The sequence below is a fragment of the Lycium barbarum genome, chromosome 5 (genome assembly GCF_019175385.1).
Source record: "Lycium barbarum isolate Lr01 chromosome 5, ASM1917538v2, whole genome shotgun sequence".
Classification (NCBI taxonomy): Eukaryota; Viridiplantae; Streptophyta; class Magnoliopsida; order Solanales; family Solanaceae; genus Lycium; species Lycium barbarum.
Genome location: NC_083341.1, coordinates 38,334,870 through 38,354,112, shown reverse-complemented (window position 1 = coordinate 38,354,112; position 19,243 = coordinate 38,334,870). Strand labels below are relative to the sequence as shown.

Here is a 19,243-nt window from a genome sequence, read left to right as displayed (position 1 = left end):
CCGGAAAAAATGTTTTTCTTGTCAAAATTTGAAAAAAAACTGATTTTTTATAAAATTGTGAAAAAATTAATTATTTTTTTAAAATGTGGAAAACTAGATTTATATTCATATTTTAAGAAAATACAGATTTTTAAGAAAAAAATTAAGTTTCCCATTTTTTATGTTTCTCACTCTCTCAAAGAGAGTGAAACACACAGTCCTTGCCACGACAGCGTTTAGGGGGTAAAATATTACAGTTTTAAATAGTTTAGGGGGGTGATAGGATCAAAAATTAGGTAAGATGTTGTCACACCCCGATCTTACTAGGGTGTGATGGGCATCCGACCCCATATTCAGAGCTGAGCGAACCCGCTGACTCTTATTACACACATAGTCCCTTTGAACTCTTAAATCAAATAAAATGAAATACATAATGGGAGCTTTCAGAAATATTCTTTTTCGTTGCCCTCAATCAAACAAAATCTGAAATCATATGGAATTTATCACATAACACAGAATGACACATCGGCTGATGGAGCCGGTTACAAAACTGACATTCTATACCCACGACTCTGTCTGCAAAGTCTCTAACTTCGAACAAGACATCATAGCATAGTACTCTGACTCGGCAACACTCCAGGGCAAATGGAGCTTGCCAACTCCGCTGGAACATCTTCTATCATAGCTTCTACTCATCTGGGTGTATCTGCGCGGCATGAAACGCAGCCCCCGAAGAAAGGGGGTCAGTACGAGCAATGTACTGAGTATGTAAGGCATGAATAGTAACATAGTAAGAGATGTAATTATGAATAATAACAGAATTGAGATATAGAGCATATCATGGGGTAAAAGAGTAACTTGTACATCTGAGTGTCTTTTAAGCGGGTACCATGCATGCTTAGCTTTCTTTGAAAAACATTTCTTTTTCATATATATGGAAAATAGAACATATCATATTGCCGAGGCGTCGGCTCCGATCCATTTAGCCACATATATCCCGCGTCCGGGACGATATTAATCGATGTGGGATTTTCCTGAACCAATGTGGGATTTGCCTAAACCAATGTGGGATTCGCCTAAGGCAAGCCTTACACTCACCCCCTTTTGGGACTCAGCGTTCTTGCTGAGGTTTGCCCCACCGCTGGGTTTGCCCCACCATTGGGTTTGCCCCACCACCGGCTCCGATACCAACTGATCAGGTGGTTACGCGTATATAACTCTCTGGCCCTTTTCCATATTCCCCATATACATATACATATAACATATACACATATCATGTAAGCAACATGCAGGAGAGCCCAAAGAATGTTATGTCTCTATCGGAGTGACGTAAGGTCGGTAGCCTCCGAATATATTATGGAAGACTCGATAGACAAGTATACTTACCGACACCTGAAGGCTTAGAAACAAGTTTCGGGTCAATCCGATTTAGTATGAGAAAGTTATGAGCGTTTGAAGTACAGAACTTTCTATGAACGTTTCAGAAGCCATTTTTGGAAAATCAGAGCAACAATCATGTTAGGTACCCTTCGAATATCGTTATGGATCACATCCGACAGAGATTTTAGAACCTTATGTACGTATCAAAATGTATCAAAGACTCGATGGAATAATCAAACGTGCTATCATTTGACAACCAAGACATTAATCACATCAATTATCTCTCGAATGCCATTCGGAAACATATCAACCGAACTTCGGACATCATAGATACGCATCAAAACCATATGAAACAACTTACGGAAGCCAAGAATATTGTCACGACCCAACCCCGTAGGCCATGACTAGTGTCCGTGCTGGACACCCAAACGTACCCCATAGCCCCAACTGGCATATTAGCATAATATATCAATATAAGATTCAACTGGCGTTACTAAATATCACATAGGCGCAAGTATAACACGTGGAAGCCGATAAGGCCATCACAGATCATAACAACCCAAAAGCATATATAGAACCCACATGTATGTCTACAGACCTCTACAGAACAAAACAGAATCCTAAGACGGGACAGGGCCCCGTCGTACCCCTGAATAGCATACATATACACAATAACAGAAGACTGTACCAAGATATAGGCTCCGGATAAAAGAGCGCTCCAAAATAGCAAAACAAAGTCCTAAGCGGGCGGTTCAGCAAATCTGTCGTCTGTACCTGCGCGGCATGGAAACGCAGCCCCCGAAGAACAGGGGGTCAGTACGAAATATGTACTGAGTATGTAAAGCAGGGAGTGTAGTAAGCAAGTCAGCACAGAAACCGAAAATGTGGATATGAACATAATGGATATAGAACGTACCCGGCCCAATAGGGGACTCGGTAGTATAGGTACATCATAATCATATGCATGAGCATGTATAACTGTATGTCAATATCATAAACCGTACCCGGCCCACTACGGGACTCGGTAACGTAAGAAAATCATACCATATGCATGCACACACACACACACATATATATATATATATAAATACCGTACCCGGCCCTCTAGTGGGGGACTCGGTGAATGGAATCATCAGATGCCCTCCTGGCCACCGTAGCCCGTCATTACATCACCACATCATTATCAGATACACATATACATACCGTACCCGGCCCTCTAGTGAGGGGCTCGGTGAATAGTGCAGTAGAAAGTGCACGATAACATACCCGGCCCGGGACTCGGTGAAAGAGATCATAGCACATGCACGAGCAGAGTAGTGAGAAACTGATGCACATAATCAAGACTCAATGAAATGATCGAACGTATTATCAGAGTGTTCATAGCGGACCTTTCACAGAAGATATTTGTGCCAGAATACTTATACCGGAATACTTGTATCAAATACTCGTATCAGAAGATTCATATCTAAATAATCATACCAGAGTACTTATGTGCGAATGCTTATGTCGGAACATTTACACCAAACTACTTATGTCGGAAAACTTATATCAAAATGCTTATACCGGAATATTCGTAGCGGAGATCTTGTGTCAAAGAGGGCGTACAATTCATAACAAACTTGGAACGGTTAGAATACCACCATTTAGTAGTCGGAACGGTAACCAAGAGTTTCCTTTAATTATCGTATAGAAGTAAGTCAAATAGAACAATAAGAGGGGATTCGGGAATAGTGGACCCACCTCGGGTCAAATGAGGTGGTGTACATAATTTTACGTAGTTTACACTTTATAATATCCCTTATGAAAGTTTTAGAGTAATCGGGTCCTATTTGCTCAAGTTCTAGGTGTGTAGACAACTTTTCTAATCATTAGCAACATAATCGATTCAATTCCACTAAATGAAAAAGGGAGAAATTTAATCGTGGATTCCGAAGAGTAGAGTTATCCCCGAGGTCCAAGTTCAAACCTAATACGTCTAGGACATGCCAAGAGAAGAAAAGGTGGAGCTTTACATACCTTTCTTGCCCTTTACGATCGCCAAAGCTCGAATCCCGTTTCGTCAGAAACCTACAAATGGTCACATTTACCAATTACTATTCATAAGGCTTAGAGTTCCAATTTTTAATTTAGTATTTGTCTACCGAAATTTCGGCAGCACCTCCCCTATAAATACAACATTCCCGAGAATTCAACTCGGCCAAATTCATCAACACAATACCAAAGCAACACCAACAACATCAAGAATCACAACAAAAATACATTCTAACATAAATGTTCCTCTTTTCTACATTATGCAATAACTCCCATTCCAACTTCACACTTCCAACTTCATGTCAACGTTCTCATATTTATTTACTAATCCAAAACCATTCAAATACAATTCGGAAACATTTCATATCATTTCTACAAAATATTCACAAAATATACAAAATATACAAACTTTCCACCAAGGCCATAATGCATCCAAAACTTCTAATCTTTAACATACATATTCATAACATGTTTCCATCTTCTAATTTCCTCAACAACCATCCTAACTTGCACCTTAGCAACCTAATTTCCATAATGACATAAAATCATACTAAGACGACATAAGCTCCTACATTCCATTTCAATGCAAACTTACCTCATTTTACCTTCATTTACATTGCAAGGGTCACAACAACACAACTAACATATTAAACAACATTAATCCATTTCCATTCCAACTTCAATGTACCACATGGCTATACCCTATACTTCCAACTTCAACCAACTTCTTTCAACTTCCATTTCCAATATAATTTCCATCATAACCACAACTAGAATGCAACATGAAATTCAACACACTATAGATATACACATATATACATACACGGCTACACACACACACATATATATATATATATATCCACTTTGTAAACTCCCATATTTCCATAGTTTCTACTCATTTCCATATACTACAACACAAACTAACCTTCATAACATAATAAAAAGGAATTGATTCTTACCTTCTTCTCCAATATTCTTTACTTGAATAAATTGTCAACTTGAAGAAACAAGTCCTCTTCCTTCCAAACCAACTACACCAAGTTTTAGAGGAGCCTTGAATTAATGGAAATTCAACAAGAAAATAATTTTTGAATCAATATTTTGAGGGGCAAATTTTTGGAGTGGTGGCCGAATGGCCCTTCTCTTGTGTTCTTGGTTTTTCTCTTGTTTCTCCTTCTATTCTTTCTCTTGAAAGTTCTAGGGAATTTAATGAATAAGTGCCCCTTTATTAATTAGCACATGGAAATTAAATAAGTCAAATGGGCTTGGCCATTACATGGCCGGCCACCCTTCTCCTTTGGGCCCTAATTTTTAACATTTATTTTGAGCCTAATGACTTATGGATCACATTTTGTAATTTCCGAAACAAATTTCCAAAGTTTCAATTTCGCCCTTGGCCTTTACCCGCGTTTCCACATCAACATTTTTCATGAACAACGCACACATATCTTAATCCAAATCAACCTATAACCTTATTCCTTACAAATCAAAATTATTTTAAGTTTCTCCGAATATGCGAAAGTACGGGGCATAACAAATATTATCCATCCTAGTGGCTCTAGGAATGGGAATTTCCTTGAAATCATACATATACGTCATTTGCTCGTTTCATAGAGATCATGCCAAAAGAAAGAAAGGGTAAGCCTTACATACCTGCTCCACGTCCTATTAGCTACGCTTAATTGTCCAAGCTCGCTAGTCTACATTCAAGAAGATTCACATAATCATTAGATTCGTCGTCATACACTTGCTTTAGTTCTTCAAATCAATTCTTTCATAATCTGTCGAAATTTCGGCAGCATCTTCCCTGTAAATACACCACTCCCGAGAATCTAACTCGGCCAATTTACCAACAACAATCCGAGAATTCAACTCGGCCAAATTATCAACAACAATACCAACAATCATACTAACAACTTCAACAATCAATCCAAAATACCTTCTAACATTAACAACTCTTGTCACACAATTCAACGACATTTCATTTATATTCAATTCAATCACATATAGTCAAACTAACACCAATGGTCTCACATTCAAGTGTTAATCCGAAATCCTTCTTACATAATTCAAGAACACTTTAAACAATTCACACAATATTCAAACAACCCAACCAACATACCACTTCACCCGAAACCTTCCAAATTCAACAAGAACACTAACAACACATTTCCTTCTTTCAAATTCAATTACAACAACCCAACTTACAATCTTCCAAACACATGTCTCACTTTCAAATTCATGAATTGTATTTACAACCTACACATTAGCAACTCTATTCTTATAATTATGAGGAGCTATACTAATGTCACATTAACTTCTTCCATAACCCACAAACGACCACAACTTCATTTCCAACCATTAAATCCTCATTTTACATCATAGAATCCACAACTACAACAATCAAATACTAAATAAAAATTAGTTCATCATTCCTACACAACATAACATGTACACGGCCAACACCCCAACACACCAAATTCATGATTTTTATTCATTTCTACACACTACAAAATGTACAAATCACCCATAACATATATAAAAGGAGATTGACCCTTACCTTCCTCCACCCATCCTCTTTGCTCGGCTAGGGTGTATATTGCACCAATGAATGATTTTATTGCTCCAATAACCATTCCATGTTAAAGAGGACGTTCCATTTGGTTGAAATACTAGAAGAAAATATTTTTTTGTGATCAATTTCCACGGCTTCAAATTCAGCCATGGTGGCCGAATACTCTTTTTTTTTTTTCTTCTTCTTCAAGCTTCTTGATTTAAAAGATGACTAGGTCTTATTTTGTCATCAATTGTCTCTCTCTATATATATAGCTTCTATCAATACAAAATGGACACATGTCCCTTCTCCATGCTTCTCCAACCTTCTTAATTTAAAGGATGAATATTTCTTAATTTGTCATCACTTGTCCATATATATATATATATATATATATATATTGTTCCTATTTATACAAGGTGACACACCACGCTGCCACTTGTGGCTTCATGACCATATTATTATATATATATTTTTTTGAAATTTCCATTTTGCCCCTAGCCTTTCACAATATTACCATGAACCACTTTGTGAATTTCTCTTTTTACCCTTAGCATTTTCCATATTTCCATACCAATAAACAACTTGTTCACTAAAATAATTTGGAAAATAATCTTACCCTTAACTTCTCGCAATTATCTCGAATTATCCGAACGTACAAAATACGGGCTATAACAGATGTGTCGTAGCAAAAACGCTACTAGATAAGGGGTAATGATGCCTTATCCCAATAATTAAAACATTATTTCTTTCATTTATTTAAATATATTACTTAGCCTTCTTTTTTCTCCTCTCTATCACATCATTATTTTTGTAAAGCATCAAGTCTCCTTGGCATTCCCCTTTCTCACTATTCATGCCGCCCATTTGTTTTTTCAGTCTAAAATAAAAACTCCTTTTCCACCATTTTCCTATCTTTCTTCTTCCTCCACACCCCACCAACCATCTCTACATAAATCTTCTCTCTCTCTCTCTCTCTATCTCTCAAGATTATCTTCCATCTCTACTAACTCCTCCTTGCACAATCTTTCTGTATTTTTCTTTTCTTTTTGTGTGTATAGAGTAGAAAGAAACAAAAGTACAAAAAATGGCAGCCAACAAGTTTGCAACTATGTTACACAGAAACACTAACAGGATCACTGTTATTCTCATCTATGCAGTCTTGGAATGGACTTTGATACTACTCCTTCTTCTTAACTCTCTTTTTTCATATTTAATCATCAAGTTTGCAGAATATTTTGGTCTAAAACCACCTTGTTTATGGTGTTCTCGGGTTGATTATCTGTTTGATCATGGACAAAACAAGAACATACATAGAGATCTTCTTTGTGAGGCTCATGTCACTGAGGTTTCCAAATTGGGTTTCTGCTTGAAACATAAAAAGCTAACTGAATCACAACATATGTGCCAGGATTGCTCGTCCTCTCGCCCTGGTTTCAGTGATTTGTTTCCATGGATGAAAGACATTAAAATGATAGAAAATGGCACACTGGAAGCTTTGAGGTGTTCTTGCTGTGCTGTGAATTTGGAGACCAAGTTTTCAACTCCTTATATATTGATCAAGCCTTCTTGGGATGATTTAGAATATACACACCAAGGAAATTTGTTCATTGAGGACACTGATGTTTTCGAGAAAGGCGCTGAAAACAGATCAGATTGTGTTAATTCTGATGCAGAAAAGATGGAAGGTGAAAAAGTAGATGTAGTTGTTGATGGAGTGACAGAATACATTGAGGAGAAATACAAAGAAAAGATCTTGAACGATCAAGCTTGTGAGATTGAGGATGTAGCTCCCCCTCAGCATCTCGAATTCTTCATTGATTGCACTGGTCATACCTTGGTTCCCATTCAATTAGCAAATGAAGAAGATCAGACTAAAAGTCAAGAGCCTGATGAAAATCAAGATGGGAAGGATGATGTTAAAGAGGTCTTGGAGAATGAAGAGGCTGAAGTTTATTTGGGAAAGAGTGAGAGGGAGCCTCAATTTTCTATGAAGATTGAAGAATATGAGAATGATTTGGTTTTCTATGCCAAAGAATGCCATTCAGAAAGAGAGGTTTATGGACATTTTACCGACATAGAACATGCCCAAGAAGCATCCATATATCACCAAGTTCAAATTCTTGCAGCTAGGGAAAGGGAAGAAGAAGATGAAGAAGAGAAAGAGGAAAATTCAGATGTTCCACGAGGTACATACCTAGATAATCAATTCATCTTCTTTGACCAAGTATTTTTGGATATTTAAGTTTTTAGGAATTTTTATTGTATTGTACGTTTCAGGAGAAGAGGTTTCCCAAATTCCAAATAATGAAACTGATGGAGAAGTGTCAATTGGGACTGAAATTCCTGATTTGGATCAAGCAGATGAGGTTCAATGTCATGAAGCACTTACTTCATATATACACGAAGAACCTTCCACAAGTTCTGCTCATTTCCATGGAGTTGAAGTTCATGGTAAGTTCAGATTCCTTTCTTTACATTGTAAAACCAAAATTTCGCAATGATTCTGTTATTTCATTGTAAGAAGTAAAATGAGGAGTAAACCCTTTCCCCTAAGGTTCTATTGTTACAAAGTTACTAATTTTCTTTTTGTGTGTGCGTGCGCGTCATGTCGGGTTGTAAAGAAGATGAAGAAACAGAAGTAGAATTGAAAACATTATCAGTTGATTTGAGTGGACATGTGATGAACAACCAACTTCCGGATACACCAACTTCCACTGATAGCTTCCGTCGGTTACACCAGAAATTGCTACTTGTTGAGAAGAATGAGGGTTCTCTGGATGGAAGTGAGTTAAAAAGCGGAGATGCAATCGAACATCTGAAATCAGCACTTAAAGCTGAGAGGAACTCCTTACATTCTTTGTACACAGAATTGGAAGAAGAAAGAAGTGCTTCTGCTGTGGCTGCAAGTCAGACAATGGCAATGATCAATAGGCTTCAAGAAGAGAAAGCAGCAATGCAGATGGAAGCTTTGCAGTATCAAAGAATGATGGAAGAACAATCGGAGTACGATCAAGAAGCCTTGCAGCTGATGAATGAGCTTATGGTTAAGAGGGAGAAGGAAAAGCAAGAGCTAGAGAAAGAGTTGGAAGTATATAGAAAAAGATTATTAGATTATGAGGCAAAGGAGAATATGATGCAAATGTTGAAGACAAGTAAGGACCGTAGCACAAGAAGTGTATTCTCCTCTGCCTCTTGCAGCAATGCTGAGGACAGCGATGGACTCTCTATTGATTTGAATCAAGAAGCAAAAGAAGATGATAGCTTTTATGAAAGCTTCAATCATAGTACTCCTGTCGACGCAGTTATAAATCTGGAGGAATCATTGGCTGATTTTGAAGAAGAGAGAATGGCGATTCTTGAGCAGCTAAAGCTTTTGGAAGAAAAGCTTGTCAGCTTGGATGATGACGATGCAAAACATTTTGAGGATGTTAGGCTAATGGAAGATTCATATCAAGATAATGGCAAGGAAGATTCTCATTTGCATGGAGAAATGAATGGACATGCCAATGGTTTTTTGAAGGAAATGAATGGAAAACATCGAATTGTGAATGCCGCCAAGGGAAAGAGACTTTTTCCACTATTTGATGCAATGAGTGATGAAAATGGAGATGGTACACTCAATGAATACCATTCCACCAATGGGGTTCATGACTTAAACTTTGATTTGGAGAAGAAGAAGCTAGCTGTGGAAGAAGAGTTGGATCATCTCCATGAAAGGCTACAAGCCCTTGAGGCAGATAGGGAGTTCCTAAAGAACTGTGTTGGCTCGTTGAAGAAAGGCGATAAAGGGATGGATCTTCTACAGGAAATCCTGCAGCATCTTCGTGATCTAAGGAACGTTGAGCTTCGTGCAAGAAGCTTGAGTGATAGTGTCATAGTATAGTCAACTTCTTGCTCCATTGTCATATACTACTTGGTAACTCTCCTACCTCTTTGACTCAATAATATCATATATTTCTTGAAAATATACCAGATTGTCTAATTTAACTATTATTTTTCTTTTTGTCAATTTCAGACCATGATGTCGAAGTACATTGGCAGCTATTTTACCATAAAAGAAACTCAATGAGAAAAATTGATCAATCTGTAGGAATAGCTGATAAAAATCTGCAGTCTTGGAGAAAAACAATTCAGCAAAAGGAAATCCCTTAATGGAGAGGGGAGGCTCCTGGAAATGGTCTATGCATTTTGGTCCTAATGTTAGAGGACAAAGTTTAGCTTTTGTCTCAAGCGCTTTTGTCTCAAGCATCCATGGTCATTTTGTCAAAAGTTAATCCAACATTTTTTTTTGTGGGGTTGGGTCAAAATCTCCACCTTTTTTTGGAAAAAGAGGAGATGATGACTGTATGTGCTTGTAGTCTAGTTATAGGTGAAGCCACCGTCTTTTGTATGTTGTCAAAGGGAAAAGAATGCCTGGCTTGCAAAGCTGGAGTGATCCAACAAAGACTTCAGTGCCAGGTACTCAAGTCTTTTCTTCTTTTCATTTTTATAGTTGTAGGCAATTAGGAGTAGAATTTTTTTTTCCTTCTCCAATTATTTTTTGAATTTTTCAGGGGGTAAGGATTAGAGGGGTAAGTAACTTCCTTTTTCTTTATCCTTCATCTTTTGTATCATTTCATCATATCAGGTTTGTTTATTTTTTTGGAAGGCAGAGTTGTCTAGTTGTATACAAGATATATGCATTTGTAAGTATATATGAAGTGAGTGTTTTGTTTGTTTCATTTTCAAGTGAGTGTTTTGTTTGTTTCATTTTCTCTTTTTGGGGGTTGGGGGGGAGGAGGGAGTGAGTGTCCTTCCTTTCTTTGTTGTAAAGTTCATTCCACACAAAGGATGTACAAAATACTGTACTGTGTATTGTAATTAAGTAGTAGGAAAAAGAAAGAAGGAAGCCAAAGATTGCTTTCAACAATGGATTTTTCTTTAAGCATAAACAAAACTTTGGTAGGTATCTGACAATAGCTATCTGTTTTAACACATTCAATTTCTTCCAACTAGAAAAGCAAAAGAAAACATAAACATGCTCTAATTAGTGAAAACCATAAAGGGGTTTCACAGCTAAGAAGGTGACTTTAAGGGCATGATTACAAAAGTAAGATTTTTGTATAAGCAAGCTAAGTACCTCATAATACTTACTGAGCATAGTTAACAACAGTTTAGAATAATGAAGGTTTATGAGACATAATCATGACTTAGTATCTTAAATCGTTGGATTAGCTCACCTTCTCCTCCACCCCGGTGCTTAACAGGCAAATCTGTTAATGAAGAAGCATATATTGTTTGTGATTTAGTCATTTCATTAAGGTTTAGTTTTACACTAAATTTTTTGGTAGCGTCGACTCATAAAAAATACTCCCTTCATTTCAATTTGTCAATGTTACTTTTCTGTTTTAGTTTGTTTAAAGAAATACCGTCTCTATATTTACTAGTAAATCTTTAACATCCTCCAAGGCATATTTAAGACCATATAATTCAAATGATATTTTGATACATTACACACATTTTAAATTTAAGATCACAAGATTCAAAAGTCTTCTTTAATTTCTTAAATTCAATACCGAGTTAAACTACAAAAATAAATAGGAACAGAGGGAGTAACATATACCCCCTCCATTTCAATTTATGTGAACTCATTTAACTGGGCACGATATTTAAAAAAGAGTGAAGACTTTTGAAACTTGTGGTTCAAAATAAGTCTTGAATATTTGTGTGACTGTAAATCATTTCATAAAGTGAATTTATTTTCAAATTAGGAAAAAAGTCATTTATTTTGATACGGATTAAAAAAAATAGATTCACATAAATTAAAACAGAGGAAGTAACGGCTTAATGCTTTATCGGCTCAAAGAATTCAAATTGATATAAGTTGATGTGACTGTTATTTTAATATTGACTAGTGCCTTTTACTTTAAATCATTGTTGAGTGTTGCATAACTTTGATATAACTAAAGTAAAACTAGGTTTCATGTTTTCTTTCTCTTCTTTTTCATTTCGTCAATCATAAATTACAAATTAAGACGATGAAAATGTTATTGAATTAATTAAAAAGCAACACTTGCGCACACCAATCACACACCACCTTAGGGGATAAGAGAAAGAAACTTGTTAGGTTGACTTTTTACTAATGTGGTAAATATATTGAATGTCGTAAATTGGGGAGCAAGGGAACTTGGCCATCAAGGAAACTTAGCCACCAAGCCGTTTCCTTGGTTGCTTGCCCACCAAGCACTTTCCTCCTATAAATAGAAATTCATTTCTAGAATTTTATATATAAACAATGAAATCTCTCTTAAGTTAAAAGTTGAATAATTTATCAGTCTCTTTCTATATAATTGTCGTTAGTGTATTTACTTTATAACCTTTATTTTATAACGTGTTATCAGCACGAGACTCTGTCATATTGGGTGAATATTTTAGAGAAATTGAAGAAAATTGGTTCGAAACTTCTTTATCTAGCCGTAGGAACATGAAAACATTTTCACAGGTAAGTAATTGTAATTAAATTTTGGACCGCAGATGAAGAAAGTAAAAGTTGCATCAGGTATTTCTGTTAGCCCTTACTCGGCTCTCCCTTGTATTCATTTCCTTTGTTATTTCGGATATTGTGGGGGAACCAATGTTACGTGGCCAGAAGAGAATCTTATCAACGTTCCTAGTTGGTTGTGATTAAATCTTTGCTTTTGTTTTACCATTGTTATTATGGAGGTTTTTTTTTTTTTTTTTTTTAAAAAAGAAACTAGATTATGTTCTTTGTTCAACTTCTGGTAGTGGTATATCTATTACTTGCCTTTGGTAAACTTCGCAAGTTTCACAGGAGTATTATATTTCCTTGTACTTTGGGATCCACGAGTTCATGCATATCCTATTTTTCCACAGTATTTATCTTATTGAAGATGTGTCATCAGTACATTTTCAAGAGCATATTTACAACCATTTATTGGATTATAGCATCCATTCTATTAAATTAAATATCCTTAATGGATTTTGATGTTTGTTACCATTATTTTGTATATTGGATTCTTTTGATCTCCGAATTTTAAATGGTTCGCTTGATCATTTATGCCTCAAATTTTGTTCCTGAATAACAATATTGTTAAGAGGAATTATGATATTAATTAAATAATCCTTAATGGCTAAGAGTGAAAGTTACAAGAAATACATGATCACCATAAGTGATAATATCTCTTAAATATCGTTATGATTCAATTGATCTATGTCTATAACCACTAGAAGTGCTAATATTTTCATAGGCTTGTAGTGGCTACAAGTGAAGATAAGTTAGAGAAAGATTCTTTAAATTGTATGTATGTCTCGATTTGCTCCCGAAGTAGCAATATCTTAATAGAGGTTCTAAGCTATCATGATTTGATATTTGATATGGTTAAGCCAAGTCCAAATGATTATGTTTCATTCTTGAAGAATGAGATTTTTTTTTATTTTTTTTTTTTATTTTTTATTTTTATAAATGTTACAAATATAGATCGATTCCCTGAAATGTGACAATATGTGGTAAGCTTATAAATGCGGACATACATTTGGTTGTAAAGTTATCGCGGCTCATCTCTAGAAGAGGTAGAATAATTGAGAAGAAATATTCTGAATATTCTATGCTTGATTCCCGAAGTAGTAAACTCAGAAACTCTACTCCTGCAGTAGTAGAACTTTGAACTCTACTCCCAAGTAGTACAACTCTGAAATCTACTCCCGAAGTTGTAGAATACTGAAATTTAGTCTTGAAGTAGTAAGACCCTAAAATTTACTTTCGAAGTAGTAAATCTTTAAACTTTACTCCCAAAGTGGTAAAACTTTAAACTTCACTCCTGAAGCAGAAAAAACTGGTAAAATATCTGAGAAATATTCTAAAGCAATGTCTTCTTGTGCTTGAGCAAAATAACGAGTTATTGATTAACGTTGTATTGCAAGCACATTTGAATAATCAGGTTTCAAGTGAATCAGAAATACCACGGCCTATCTCCTGGAGAGATAAAATAAGAAAGGATATACATATTATTTTTGTGGTATGAAATTAAGGCATTGCAACGCGTACCTGTCATACGTAGAACACCTCGAATAATTTTATTAAAGTATTATTCTAAGGCCAAAGGGAGCAGAGTAGAATACTTTCTATTATAACCACATTGATACATTATGGTTAGTGTTATTGATTTCCTTGAAGGAAATAAACACTAAATATATCTGTTCCCGAAGGATGTGATTTTGATTACTTTGTGGTTGCCGCTTTTGATACAAAATATTTAGATGTTAACAGCTAATCTCCTTGAAGGAGATATTTGAAATATTGAACTTTAGAGCTTAACGTTATACTTTAGTAATTTACAGTTTAATATTGTTTTTAAATTTCCATTTGATCACTGTTTTCCTTCCAGACACCAGTAGTGTCTAACCAATTTTTCTTTCGTGATATCAGAAGTATCTAAAAAAAAAAAAAAATTGGTAGTAGAAACTAATTATTAAGGGCTCCAGAAGAGCTAATTGTTTATCTATAAGTATAATGACACCAGTAGTGTCCAAATAATATCTGATCATGGTAAATAAATTAAAGTCTCTCGAAGAGGTTATATATGATAGCACCATTTATCTTAGATCTTAATTGTTACGATCGGAAAATAAATTGTAGTAAACCTGAAGTTTGCTAGCGAAAAAAAAAGGTTATCATATTGAGACTACAAGTGATTTGAAGATTGAATATCTCCAAGTTACCGGGTAAGAAATACGTATATGATACGCTACCCGAGCATGATGGGATCACATGTCACACTAAACCAAAATTTTATGACATAAAATCTCATCCAATAGTAAACTAGAAATTTACTAAAATAAATAGCACTCGTCATGCTAAACTTGATGTTTAGGGTACATATAATTTTTTCAGTTGACCTGACCGTTTTTTGTCGTCCTGATTTAAATCTGATGTGCTAATTGAGTATTCGAAATATATTTCTAGTTCTTCAATGTTTGTGTTGCTTGTTCTCATGATAAGTTGGTTACACCAGCTAATGTTGGGACTGAATCCCCGAAATTTTGAAAAATATAAAAGGTGAATGCGGGCCCCTTCAACTGCAATATGACGTCTTAAATAGATGTATCTATGAGACAGTCACATGTAAGTTTATTTTCAACTGGCAGTTTGACATTTACGAAGTTGCTTGCTCAAAATAATTGAGTTGAAAGCACAATTTCCAGAATATGTAATCAAGACAATTCATCTTGATAATGCTGGTTTATATCTAAGCTGATTTGGTATTGGATGCCTCCATAATATAGCTAAACCATTTCTTATGAGAACAGAGCTCCAAATGTTGGTCTGAGATATGATATATTGCATACAACGACACTTGTATGCTTCAGACCAATAAATTGTGATAAATTCTCCCCTCATAATTAGTTCAAGGTCATGAACTAGATATTTCCATCTTATAGCTTTTGATGTGCGGTATATGATTAATGGACATACCATGATGCACACAGATGGATTTCCCAAAGAAAATGGGGATATGTGTTAATTTTCTAACATTAGGGGGAGAGAAAATACAACTGAGAAATATGTTGTGAATTATCATCAGTATGATCCTCGGATAATTCAAGTCAAATGCTGGAAGCATTTGCTGACCTAACTATTTCATATTTCATCTGCAAAATGCTCCTAATGTCCCTGAAGGATAGAGTCTACAGCATGCATGGAACATGATAGACTAATCGGTTCCAAATGTAATAATCCTTGAAAAAGGAGAGGAGCAAATGATCAAAATGATAATAATAATAAGGAGGCAATGTGCTCTTGAAGAGCCTACAACATAGCACTTCATGAAACTTTATGGGAGGTTCAGGTACCTGAAAATAATGAAGTGATGAGATCTCAGTAAGTTATGTCGAATTGTGAACCGATAAATGATATTTCGTCGACAATATCTTTGATACAATGTGGCGCGCAATACTGTATAAGATTGTGAGGATCTAAGTTCTACGTCTCTTAAGCATGCTGACATAGAAATAATTACCAAATGATATGATAAATCTTGGTAAGCGTAAACTTATTGGACATGTAGTCCAGACATTACAAGTTCTTGGGGAACTTATTCATAATCCTTATATGAATTAAATCAGGTAAGGTGAATGTGATTTAATCAGCTTAGTGAATATTCTTGACGAAGGGAACAAAGATGAACCTGTTTATCCTTGTCCATATATGATAATTAGAACCTTTCATATTATTGTGCAAGTTGATTACTTGAATATTTCTAGAGCTCTTGAAGAGTTTCCAAAAGCAGTAGATTATCTGCTAAAAGATGTCGAAATGAGAAAATTAGATTGGTCCTGAAGTATCATATATTTGTGCAATTGATGCATTTATTTGTCTTGCTATAACTATGAGCATGATATAATTTCCCTCCTACATAGAGATATTGAAATAAGATCAATTGTGTATTGCAAATGAAAGCCCCGACATGAATGTGTTTATCCTAACAAATATTGTCAAGTGTTTTGGATATACAGGACATTCATATGATCGACATAAGAGTTCGATCCAGTTATGTTATCTATTTTCATGAAGGATTACTGTCATACCATGTTATTTTGCTGACAGTCAAATCATAGAAAGATAACAACAGTTTATAAAGCAAGTCAAGAATGTACTTGGCGTGACCGCAACGATACTATATGACGATAAAGCAACTATATCTAAAGAATGAAGATGCAGATGATCAACCGGTTCGTCAAATGATCATTTGACAGAACTGATCACAAAGACACTACCAACATCGACATATGATCCGTTTGTATACAAGATTGGAGTACATGATCTCCAGAAGAATGGTGATATTGATAATCCTGTAGATTTGTTCAACAAATCTTTGCTGACTTCAACTCCTGAGAAGATGTTATTCAAGATTCGAATGTGAAGACTCTGACATTTGAATTTTGGTCTTCGTCAGTGGGAGTAAAATACGTGTTGTACTCTTTTTCCCTTAACCAAGGTTTTGTCCCATTGGGTTTTCCTGGTAAGGTTTTTAATGAGACAGCTCTCAAAGCGTATTACTAGATATGTGTACTCTTTTTTCTTCTGTGAGACTTTTTCCCACAACTTTTTTCCTAATAAGGTTTTAACGAGGCACATCATCTAATTAATGGATATCCAAGGGGGAGTGTTGTAAATATATTGAATGTCCATCAAGTAAATTGGGGAGCAAGGAAACTTGGCCTTCAAGGAAACTTGGCCACCAAGCCATTTCCTTGGTTGCTTACCCACCAAGCACTTTCCTCTTATAAATAGAAGTTCATTTGTAGAATTTTATATGCAGACAATGAAATCTCTTTTAAATTAAAGGTTGAATAATTTATCAGTCTCTTTCTATATAATTGTCTTTGATGTATTTACTTTATAGCCTTTATTTTATAACAATTAAATGCTTTTGCTTGTTTACCTTGTTTTAAGTGGTCCTCAAAATGGATGGAAATGTCGACCAAATTTGGTTGTTGGGGACATTATCAGGATGATCCCACATTTTGGCTTATTTTCCATCAAGACCATACCAATCTTTCCTCTTTTTTTTTTTAGTTTTTTTTTTTAAATTTTTTTATTTGGCCCATTTAGTTTAAATGGCTGTATTATTTTTGTACATATCCCTCATGACAAAATCAATCTTCCACTAGAATCCAATACATCATTTTTACCTTCTTCAACGCCAGCCAACTATATTGAGAAATAAATATTATAATTTCCCTTCTTTAATATTTTTGATTAATTAATATCGTATCACGTTGTATGATGCATCATCCAAATCAATAATCCACATGCACACAAGACCAGGCTGTTCACATACCACAATCACAATGTCTCTTTTTTCCCTTTGCTTTTTTATATAGGAGTAATAAAGAATTGTGAAAACAGTTATACTTTTAGTCTTTCTATATGTCATTGTGGTGACATTAATCCCTAGGGTAATCGTTGGAGAATTTCTGAAAATCCAGCATACAAGTTTCTTCTTTTTTGGGTACCGCAAGGGGTTATCTGTGCAATTACAACTAGTATATTTGAGATTTTATTTAGGTCCACTCAGCAATTTAAAGATTTTATCTTTGGGGTTGATATACTTATTCCATCCATGTGAATGAACAAGCTACATGTTTGTAGTACAATCAAAGAAACTTCTGTATAGAACTGACAAAGCAGTAATGTAGTAGGATATCTTTATTTATCAGTATAATATTATTTTGTTTATTTTCCTTTGATTTTTTTAAAGAAGATTGAGGCATATTATAGCATCACTAATTATTTTATCACTTGTAGGGTTTGGTTAAGTTGGTTGCTTTCGGCTGCATCATATATATGTTCATCTATAGTCTAAGCTGAGCTGAACCCAAAATTTTGACGTAGAGGGGGCACTAATGACCAAATGCCTTAATATTGACATGTCAATTGTTACTGTCAAAGTTTGACGTGCAACTCTTTGAAAACTTAATAATTATGAGAAGGTATCAGTAAAATAGTATAAAGTATAAACTTCAACATTGGAAGAAGGAGAATGTGTTTAGAATGGGGAAAAGATTTGATTTGGAACTTTTTTTTTTTTGTGTGTGTGAGAGAGGACGGGGGGGGGGGTAAGGGGGGACTAAAGAATAAAAAAGAAGTTGTGGGCTTATTAATTTATTTGTAGAGAATCTACAAAAAAAATAGAAACTAAACTGCTATAGCCAGGATCGAACCCAGGTTTCATGTAAGGACATAGGGCCCAAGAATCAATTTCACCAAAATAGTAGATATATCTCAAGGGTCTTTTTAAATATACATGCATTTTTTACGATGTATATATAATGTTTTTCTGAGATTAGCGGTGGCACGCGACCCCCTTGTAATGGGGTGGGTCCACCTCTGAGTCTTAAGCATGTGACTTTCCATTGTAGAGTTTTTTAATACAAGAATCAGCAGCTTTTTATATGTTCTTTTACTAATAAATCGATATCCATGATCTGGCTGCTCTTTGGGCAGTTTACAATTTAACTTTTTGAAACTTATTAGTCCTCTTAATTCTGACTTGTTTTTATTATTCATTCTTTTGATGTGGTTCCCGTAAAATGTCTTTTCAAAGATATAGTAATGTATTAGTCAGTGAGAAGAAAGAAATAGAAGGAGAAGGAAGTGAAAGACAACCGAATACATAACGTATATGAGGTATCAATTTCGTGGACAAGGGTGTATAGTTCCGATGATTATTTTATAAAGTTTATACTATACTAATCTTTTATTTTATTTTTATTTTGTATAACTAAAATTAGACT

General features: G+C 35.1%; 1 protein-coding gene and 1 long non-coding RNA gene across 5 annotated transcripts; one reads left to right on the top strand and one right to left on the bottom strand.

Moving 5' to 3' along the window:
* Positions 1 to 692: 692 nt before the first annotated feature.
* LOC132640816 (uncharacterized) lies at positions 693 to 6,169 on the bottom strand. 3 transcript variants are annotated; one of them, XR_009582398.1, is made up of 5 exons: positions 5,951 to 6,169; positions 5,044 to 5,090; positions 4,350 to 4,421; positions 3,376 to 3,426; positions 693 to 2,133 (listed from the first exon to the last, which is right to left on the bottom strand). It is a non-coding gene; the product is annotated as an uncharacterized LOC132640816 (long non-coding RNA). The 3 variants fall into 3 exon arrangements; XR_009582400.1 differs by lacking the exon at positions 4,350 to 4,421; XR_009582399.1 differs by lacking the exons at positions 4,350 to 4,421; positions 5,044 to 5,090.
* A 564-nt stretch (positions 6,170 to 6,733) lies between these two features.
* On the top strand, positions 6,734 to 10,668 carry LOC132640815 (myosin-binding protein 2-like). 2 transcript variants are annotated; one of them, XM_060357599.1, is made up of 4 exons: positions 6,734 to 8,133; positions 8,225 to 8,398; positions 8,572 to 9,863; positions 9,963 to 10,668. In XM_060357599.1, exons 1-3 carry the CDS (start codon positions 7,032 to 7,034, stop codon positions 9,828 to 9,830), a joined length of 2,535 nt encoding a protein of 844 aa, XP_060213582.1. In that variant the 5' UTR covers positions 6,734 to 7,031; the 3' UTR covers positions 9,831 to 9,863; positions 9,963 to 10,668. The 2 variants fall into 2 exon arrangements, with proteins under 2 accessions (XP_060213582.1, XP_060213581.1); XM_060357598.1 differs by having other exon boundaries at positions 6,735 to 8,133; positions 8,569 to 9,863.
* The last annotated feature ends 8,575 nt before the right edge of the window (positions 10,669 to 19,243 follow it).